The following is a 9,598-nucleotide window of genomic DNA, read 5'->3' as shown; positions in this document are numbered from 1 at the left end:
TATTAACGCATCAAATTTGAAAAGAATAATGATTTACACATTGAGGTCCCAGACTTCTCAATGTTCTTTGAATACACTATCTAATATTTGGGGAACAGGTTATTGTAACCTAACCACATACTACATACCTCACATATATACAATTGCTTAATAAAATACGAAACTAATAATCATTCTAAATTTTATTTTAACTGAAAAGTTATTTACATAAAATACAGTGAAATGATATTATAGGTAGACATTGGGTTATTCAATCAAGTGAATTAATATATCTATCTCTTCTATGATTTCTTTGGGTGAAAACAAAATCTATTCTTTTTGCAAATCTGAAGAACACATTATTATTGGCTAGATAATTTTACTCCTTTTTCTTATTCAAGGTATATTTTTATTGATTTTTTTGGTACATCTCTATAATACATCTTAATCTTATGTACATGCTTTCACCTATCAGGAGCCCCCTGTCAACCCCACCATATTTCAGGCATTCTCTCATGTCCATTAAGGCCTACTTTGTGTGCCCAAATGTCCCTCAGTGTGAGTTCATCCCCTGGAGTCTAGTCAGCCTATCTAGAGTAACTCCCTTTAACAAGATCAATTCTCCCTCACTCATCAGTGATCAGCTGCCAGTATTTCCTTGGATACTCCCTTAGTAATATTCCCTCATTACTCTTCCACCACTGTCCCAGATTTAAGTCTATTTATACAAAAATATTATACTGTCAATGTATTATCATTAGCAAGAAGATAAGTAGCAGAGATCAAAGTATGCCAAATATGTTTCAAATAATCATAACAATAAGTAAACAGTCCCCCAAAGCAGAGTACTCTACTAAACCTTTCTCAAAGGAACTAACAATATCTATGGAAATTTTGGAAAATTCAGCATGTTCATAATTTTTGTAATTTCATAGCTGCTTGAAAGAGGTTATAGGTGTTAAAAAGATAAAAGTAGGAAATTCATATCTACAAAAGAAAAAACAGCATGAAAGAGATCAATTTACAAAAGTTCACCAAACTTCATTTCCTTAGATGGAAAAGATATATCAGAAAAAAAGAGTAGATACTGTTATTTTTACATAGAGAAAAATATCAGCATAGACTCTCAATCTGGAAAAAAAAATGAAGATCAGATAGAGGGACATTGAGTCAGAGGATATTTCAAGATAAAAAATGAGAACAGAAGAAGGAGACCACATAGTGGGAGGCAAAATAAAATGCAAAATCTGTCCATAATGTAAAAAATAGAAAAAAAGACTAGAAACAGTGGAATTGGAGACACAACTCAGTGATGAAAGTCTCTTATTGCTCCTGCAAAGGACCCAGGATTGTCTCCCAGCACCCACATGGTATCTAAAAAACATCCCTAACTACAGTTTCAGGGGAATACGACGCCCCATTCTGACCTCCACAGGCATTGCCGGACACAGGTGCACTTAGAAATATTCAGGCAGTATACTCATACAACTAAAATGAAAATAGGAGTTAAAAAAATAATATGAAAACATAATGAAGAATAGAATTACAAAGATAAAAGGACATTCAAAGCTGCTGGAGCTAAGGGAAGCAAGAGGGTTCAGTTGGTGATTCTCTTCATAGTTTTCTTCACAGCAAGTTTGATATCCTTGTTCCTGAGGCTGTAGACGAGAGGATTCAGCACAGGCACCACAAGAGTGTAAAACACTGAGAAAAATTTCCCCTGGTCCACAGCTTCAGCAGATGTTGGCTTAATATACGTGAGCAAACCAGTTCCATAATATAGACTAACAGCAATTATGTGAGATCCACAAGTACTCATGGCTTTTGAACAACCCTTAACCGACGGCATATGGAAAATACTAAGAAGAATCAAAGCATATGAAGTTAGGATAATGATGCTAGATACAAAAACTACAGTGCCAGCAACAATAGAACTCTCAAGCTCATTGACATAGGTGCTGCTGCAGGAGAGCTGGAGAAGGGGAAAAATGTCACACATGTAGTGGTTGATGATGTTAGAATCACAAAAGTTGAGCCTGATCATGCATCCAGTGTGGGCCATAGCACCAGCAAAACCCAAAAAGTATGAACCAAACATCAGTAGTGAACAGATCCTTGGGGACATGACAATTGTATACATGAGGGGCTGACAGATGGCTGCATAGCGATCGTAGGCCATGGCTGTCAGCACATAACACTCAGAACTACCAAAAAAGCCGAATAAAAAGAGCTGAGTCATGCATCCTGTGAAGGAGATGGTGTTCTTCTCTGAAATAAAATTCATCAGCATTTTTGGGGTAAAGACACAGGAATAACAGAAATCAATGCAAGACAAATTGAAAAGAAAAAAGTACATGGGAGTGTGCAGGTGAGAATTCAGGCAAATAAGATTCATTAAGGTCAAGTTTCCCATCAGTGTGACCACATAGTTCACCAAGAACAGGACAAACAAGGGCAGCTGGAGCTCAGGTTGCTCTGTCAGTGCCATAAGAATAAACTCAGTCACTGAGGAATCATTTTCAATATTCATTTTCTTCATGGTGCCGTCTGTAGAAACAGCAATCGAAGGCGACATAAGAACAGGGTTTTCGATGCAGAGGAACATATGGAGCTGCTGGATTCCAGTTTTGAGGATGTCTGAAGATGAACAGCATGGTCCACAAGTAGCATAATTGTGCATGTTGATTCCTGAAGAATCCCCATTTCCGCCTTTCCCCACCATGATGTGTATCCCTGAGCACAGAGAATGCTATCAGAGCTATTACTATCTCTGCTCATCATTTCCTCCCTTTTCCTTGATCTTTGCTAAGAATTAGGTCTTAAGAGAGCAAAATGTAAGAGGCTGTCTCTAGACCCTCCATATTATGTAACTTTGAGTTTGAAAGAACATTGCTGAGACAAAAGGATTCAATGCTCACCCTGTTCTCTAAAAACCTTCCTTGGTATGATAACACCTCATAAGCCTTTCACATGAGTCCTGAGTGGGTCATATTACTAACAATGAAGCAGAGTCTATTAAAAGGCAAAAGTCCTGAGAAAATTCATTAGTAGCATGAATATTTATTCTCCACTTTATGATTTTCTCCTATGTTCCACATGCCCCTTGAGGGTAGAAATTATTCTGCTTGTGCTTATATTCGGTGCCATACCATTAATGCCAAGTCTTTTGAGAATTAAAAATCTACTCAAATTATAATTTCCCTCAAGATTACCAACTCCCTTAGACATAGTTATGGATATTTTTTTCACCAAACACACCTTAAGATAGGTTCTACATAACTCTTCAAGAGGAAAGGCCAGGGACACAGTATACTTTTCTAGTTCTCTCCTACAACTCCTTTGGAACTGTTTTACATATTAGATGCAAATGTTTTAACAAAGTGCTGAAAAAGTAGGGATAAGCATTCAAATTAGAGTTTAAAATGAGAATTTTGAGCTATTTAAGTATGAAACTACAGAGAAGTGATATCACTTAATCTTGTTTATAGTTATATCTCCATATTGCTATGTCTCTCTACAATTTAAGACTCAAATATATAAGAGGGTTTAATTAACAACTCAGTAACAACTCTTACCTTGTATACATAAGGCCATAGTTTCAATCCCAGTACTGTAAAGTTCTTCATAATACTAATAAGATGGTGAAATGCAGCAAAATAGCACTCTTACTATCTATATAAATAAATGAGATGATTCATATAATATACCTATGACTTATATTCGAATAGATGATGATAGATTTAGATTCTTTTCTTCTGATGAACATTCTTATTCTGACAAATCGTTTCTCATTTTTGCCTATTGACATTTGAATAATATATATGTTGTTGTGTTATTCTGTATTTTAAGAGAAAGTAGTATCTTGGTCTTTGTTCATTCTATGCCAGTACTGTCCATGCTACACACACACACAGACACGCACAAACACACACACACACACACACACACACACACACACACACACAGACAATGTTTGAATCCAAATGAATTTCTTAACAATGTCAAATATCTTACAGATATTTCAAGGACTCCAAGTGTTGGAGACAAAATTATAATATGTGGCTGACTGAATACTTTGAACTGAATTTACATCACTAAGAAAGAAGTCTAATAATAATAATAATAATAACAATAATGATAGACTATAACAAATACAACATTAATACAACATGTATATAAATGTAAAATCTGAAGACATAATACATTTATAAAAAAGCAAGGAAAATAAAATTATTTTGGATCAGTGAAAGGTTCATAAATAGGTCTTCTATTGACTATAAAAAATATTCAATATTCTTGATAGACATTCAGGGTCTCAGGGATACTTGGTCAAACTGGAAAATGAATTGAAGGACAGGCACAGGGAAATGAAACCTGTGGAAGCTCTTGTGTTTTCCCTCTCCCTCTCCATCTCCCTCTCCTCCCATCTCTCTTCAACTCGAGAAGAGGAACATTCGAAAATATGTGACTAACACAAGTGTCCTTCCCATTTGAGTTTTTGAGGATGCGTTTTTTTTTTTTTTTTTTTTCCTTGAATTCGGAAAAATTTTCCATAAGCTTATCACTTATCCCTGTCACATCAGAGAGGAGGGAGTTTTGAACCTAGACAGTCTGACAAGGACTATTGTGAAACATGGATATGTGAGGATTTCATTCATCCACAACCATAGTCACAAATTTTTATTTTTTTGGTCAAACATTTATTGACTCAAACTTAGCTCTTGTAATGTCAATCAGTAAACACAATTGATGCAGGATTTGTACTTTAAGGTGTTCCTGATACGGTTGTGTTTTCTTTATTACATCAATTTGTGAATGATTAATTTTGGCAAACACTTTCCTATTATACTGGTCATTTTCAATATAATCCCAATTCCACTGAGAGAGCGAGGGAGAATAAAAAAGAAGGGAAGTGATTGCTCCATCTAGTAGTAGAGTGTTCTAGAAGACTACATAATATACTTAACCCATAAGAACACCAGCAGAACACTTTTTATAAAACCCCCAACTCTTCATGCAGACTTATATAGAGGATGAACGCCTGGCATCTTGAGCAACCAACTAACCAAAATTGATATTCAGATACTTAAAACTCAGAATCAATTCCAAGGCTGCTATCTTGAGCCTCAGAATTAATCCAATACTCTAATTTGAGTGTTCATATTTGAAATGATTATAAATTATGAGAAATCTATTTATGCGAAATGCTGAGGGAGAAAATCAAACAATGGTCCAATCAGAGCTTTAAAGGCTAATTAACCACAGGGATGACCAACACTAAACAACTATACACTGTCGTAGTGGCATTTTTATTTTGGAGATAATCAACAGCTATCTATTTCGACTTAAAGCCCTCTCAATGGGAGGGAACTCATGGTGTCACTGCATGCATAGCCAAATACATATGGTTGAAGTGGCTGTAGGTCCTAGAGAAAACTCAATCTCTTTCTTATCTCTGTACAAATGAAATTCCTTATGGTATGCTAAATATGAATCCGTATAATACAGGCAAGTGTACTGTACATCACTCATCAAAGAAGCTTCTTTCTGCAAATAATAAAGACTACAACAGAGTTTCAAATCTGATCAAAAACAGAATACAAGTCAGTGATGCCTACCCCTTTTTGGCACAGCTACAGTAGAATTTCTACAACCAAGGCTCGTGGAACATGGGGGAACAGGGGTAGAGAGAATATTAATGCATCCATCAACTTTCACTAGAGACTCCACTGGAATCTAGTCAGCCTATCTAGAATGACTCCCTTTGAGAAGATCAACCCTCCCACCCTCATCAGTAATCAGCTGCCAGTAGTTCCTTGGATAGTCTCCTTAGCAACGTTCCCTCATTACTCTCCTACCACTGTCCAAGATTTTGGATACCAAACTACAGCGAATTTCTACAATTTTATCAGACATCATAGAACAATTCCTATGTATCCCCTTTATACCCTTAAACTAATAGAGTGCCCGTTATCATTTTAGCACCATTTAAGGCTGTGAAGCTGTATGATATTTAAGTAATTTAAGAACTGCTTTCTCTCATTAGTACATTTAATGCTGAATCTAAGATAATCACACTTTTTTAAGAATTTTAAAAATCAAAGAATCCCTAAGTTTCAGAAAGCTTCTATGTTGTTGAAGGAATCACCCTGTGACTCAATGCCACAAAGAAGTTGTCAGCCAGAAATAGAAGTATCTGTCTCTGGGAAGTAGAGGTCGAGATTTCTACCTGGAGACATGGCCCTTGGGATTCCTGGCCTGGTTCTACTATGACAGGGCAGCAGCTGAGGCCCAGTACTGTGTCAAGGGACAACTGAAGCACTGACTCCATGAGCAGGCTGATGGGCTCTGTCCCCCTCACCAAAGCTGCTGTTCAGGTGACTAAGCAACTCTTCACTTGGCTGTTATTAGAAGAGCCATTTTTTCCACAGTCTGTTCCATCACATTCTCTGGACCGCTCTGGAGCCCTTCTTATTACAATCAACCACAGCAAACAGATTGAAACTCCATCTTTTCCAAGTGACACCTTATTTACCTGGATCAATACCTTTACATATGACCTGTTTGCCTTTCTATCTGTCATGCAGTGGTTAGAGCTCAATGTCCTAATCTTTATTCAAGGATGAAAAAGATAATGGTGAAAAGAGATACCTAAAATCTCTTCCAGGAAACATCAAGGTTGATGTTCTGTCTAATGAAGGGTCTGATAATGTTTCATCTCCTCTGTGTAACAGAATGAATCTCGCAGTAAAAAGACACTGCTTTGTAGGTACCAAAATGTTGTTTTTAATTATGTTTGGTTATAGATCTTGGGAATATACATACCAGCAAGTGCTCTACCACTGAGCTAATTTTCCCTCACAATTTCTTGATTTCTTTTAAATTACTTTTTATTTTTTTGTGTTTATTTTTTATTTATTTTTTAGTAGTTTATTTATTTTTTTTATTTTATCTGTGTGTATTGTGTGCATGTAGATAAGTGCATCCATGCCATGCATGCTCACAGAGGACAGAAGAAGCTGTCAGATCCCCTGGAACTGGATTTACAGACAATTATTAGCTGCAATGTGGGTGCTGGGATTCGAACCCCAGTCTTCAAGAACAGTCAGTGTTCTTAACAGCTGAACCAACTCTCCAGTACCACGTTTATTTTTTAATTGAATTTTTGTGTATTTCATACAAAACATCTTAATAATCTTTAAACCCCTTCCCCACTGGCACCTTCCCATAGTCCCCAATACATAGAGAGTAAGAGTCTGAAGACTGTCAGTCCTTGGATAGGATTCTTATTTAAACTCCATTGACCTAGGGCTCAGACACCATTGTGAAAAGGAGGGCGGAAAGAATGTAAGATCCAGGGAGGAGGTGCATGACCATGTGGAAATAGACTCCTACAGGCTCCTGGGGCCTTTTTCATATGAACCTACAACAATGGTGTCAGCATGCACAAGACCTACGCAAATTCAAACAGACCAAAACCCAGCACAGAATTGTGGATATGGGCAGCAGGCCCCAATTTTAGTCAAAGAATTATTGACAGCTGATTATTGCTGGGTAAGGAGGAGCTTCTTAGAGGGAGGAACTCTAGATAGGCTGACAAGACCCCAGTGAATGAATTTGCACTGATGGACTACTAGGGATACTAACTTGACACAATACGCCTTAACATGAATTTCTTGATATTTATAAAGTAATATTTGCCCCAAATGTTAAACCTCAGAAAATTGTCCTTTTAAGTGTTAAGGTTCAGATAGCCCCACCCCCTCACCAACAAGATCCCAAGGACTTCTCATGCTCCTGAGAAAAGAGAACCTAGCTGGTAAGCACCTTGGTCTTTGGAGTCAAGAGAAGCAGACTTTTCTCCACTGTTTGGCCAACACAGCAGGCTTCCCCTTTGATCTCTAAAGAGGACAGGTTTTAACAGTCCTGCTCTCCCACTCTCCCCCGCAACTTTAAAAAAAAAAAATACATCTTCCCACCTTCTGCAGGAAGCAGAAGACTCCCTTTTAAAAAGACCCCAGCTCAAGACCCGGGCAGACATTTTTCCTGCCCAGAAAGGAATCTGTCCCATGTGTTCCTTTGCTAATAAACCCTATTTCAATGGAGTTTTAGCTGTGCCTCATCCTCCATTTGCTCGTTCTTCACCAACTTTTTACCTATCAGATGGTGTCAAAACCCGGTTCTTACTTCAAGGGACCCACCTGGACTTCTCCAATGTCACTAACTTGGCTTTCAGGTACACTCCCACACTTCTTTTCTCTCTCCTCCTCTCCCCAGCCCTCTGCTTTGCTTTCACCTCTTTCTGGCTCTCCTCACTGGGAAACATTGCCTTGCCTACTTCTTTTGATCTCCTTTCCCATTGATTTTCACCACTCCCAGACAGCACTGTGGTCTCCGAGGCGGACCTGCTTCATCCATTCCCTATCTCGGTTCTCCCACCGGCCACTCACCACTGGCATCTTGCCCCCTCCCCCCTCCTTTGCCATGGTCCTGTAAGCTCTGCTGTCTTCCATCCTTTTTCCTGTCTTTATCCTCTTCCACTGCCTTTTTTCCTCACTTTACTCAGGATGATTTCTGATGCTGTTCAATCCAATACAAACAAATGCTCTGTATCCTTCTCCTCTCTCTCCCCCTCTCATACTAAAGCTTTTTGCTCCCCGCTGTGTGCCTACCGCCACATGTCTGACCTTCCATGCATGCTTTAAAACTGCATGGCTCCAAGGCTTTTTTTTCCTTCCCTCTATTTATCCCCTCCAGGCAGCTGCCAAGCACCTGGCCTGGAAATATTTTTCTTTAACATTCTAATGAAATAATAAGTTTCCAGCTGGGCCCATTCTTAAATTCTCTTATAAATTTGGCTAAAAACCCTTTAGTGGACCCTTTCTTCCCATTTTGACCCAACTAGCCTAAACCAGCTGGGCAGCTTTGCTAAACATTTAAAGAATTTCAGGAGGCTTGCCCCATTGACAAAGGACAAAAGCTTTAACTTTTTCTCACCTAAACTTTTTCTCAGGCAAAGGGGCTCAAACTTTGATCTCAGGCCCTCTTGGGCATCAAGCAACTGGAACTCAGGTGCCTACTTTTTTAACTAGGCCTAACCATTTTAAATTTCACTATACATAAAAGGTCACAGGCACTGCTCAGGTGGGCCACACGCTTTCAGACCAACAAACACTGATTTATGTGCCATGTTACTTCCGCTGCCCTCATGAGTTTCCTTTCCAGCATAGCTTCTGTTTACAAACTAAGAGCTCCTGAGAACTTGGCTTTACATTCACAGCTATAATGGTTGGTGAGAAACATGGATTTCTTTAAATTGCTTTTCTGTTTGGGTCACATATACATACATATGTGAGGGTACTTTCTTCTTTAATATCAAGCCTAACCACTGGTACCAGGGATGCCTATGATTCTCTTACAATTTAGTTTTTGTTTTTGTTTCTTGATGTTATAGAATAAACAACGCATTTCCAGTTCAAACTAAGGTAATAATGCCAAATCTATACAATGGGAGTTTAAATTTTAACATCATTTAGGACCTGTTTCTAAAGGGGATTACTTTGAGTTTTAACTTCTTCTATGGCATATTTACTGTTTTTTAAAGATGGTTGTTTTAAGT

At 38.1% G+C, this 9,598-nt stretch overlaps 1 protein-coding gene across 1 annotated transcript; it reads right to left on the bottom strand.

Annotated features, from left to right (window-relative positions):
• Nucleotides 1-1,576: 1,576 nt before the first annotated feature.
• LOC103749648 (olfactory receptor 143-like) lies at nt 1,577-2,518 on the bottom strand. Its single transcript, XM_008852474.1, has one exon. The coding sequence runs from the start codon at nt 2,516-2,518 to the stop codon at nt 1,577-1,579; it is 942 nt and encodes a 313-aa protein (XP_008850696.1).
• Nucleotides 2,519-9,598: the final 7,080 nt, after the last annotated feature.

Source organism: Nannospalax galili, unplaced genomic scaffold, assembly GCF_000622305.1.
Source record: "Nannospalax galili isolate Female #2095 unplaced genomic scaffold, S.galili_v1.0 scaffold607, whole genome shotgun sequence".
NCBI lineage: Eukaryota > Metazoa > Chordata > Mammalia > Rodentia > Spalacidae > Nannospalax > Nannospalax galili.
This window is presented reverse-complemented; position numbering and strand designations above follow the sequence as displayed.

Bases quoted from the DNA above. Each gene is read 5' to 3' on its own strand.
- LOC103749648 (XM_008852474.1), bottom strand. From the start codon at position 2,518: ATGAAGAAAATGAATATTGAAAATGATTCCTCAGTGACTGAGTTTATT.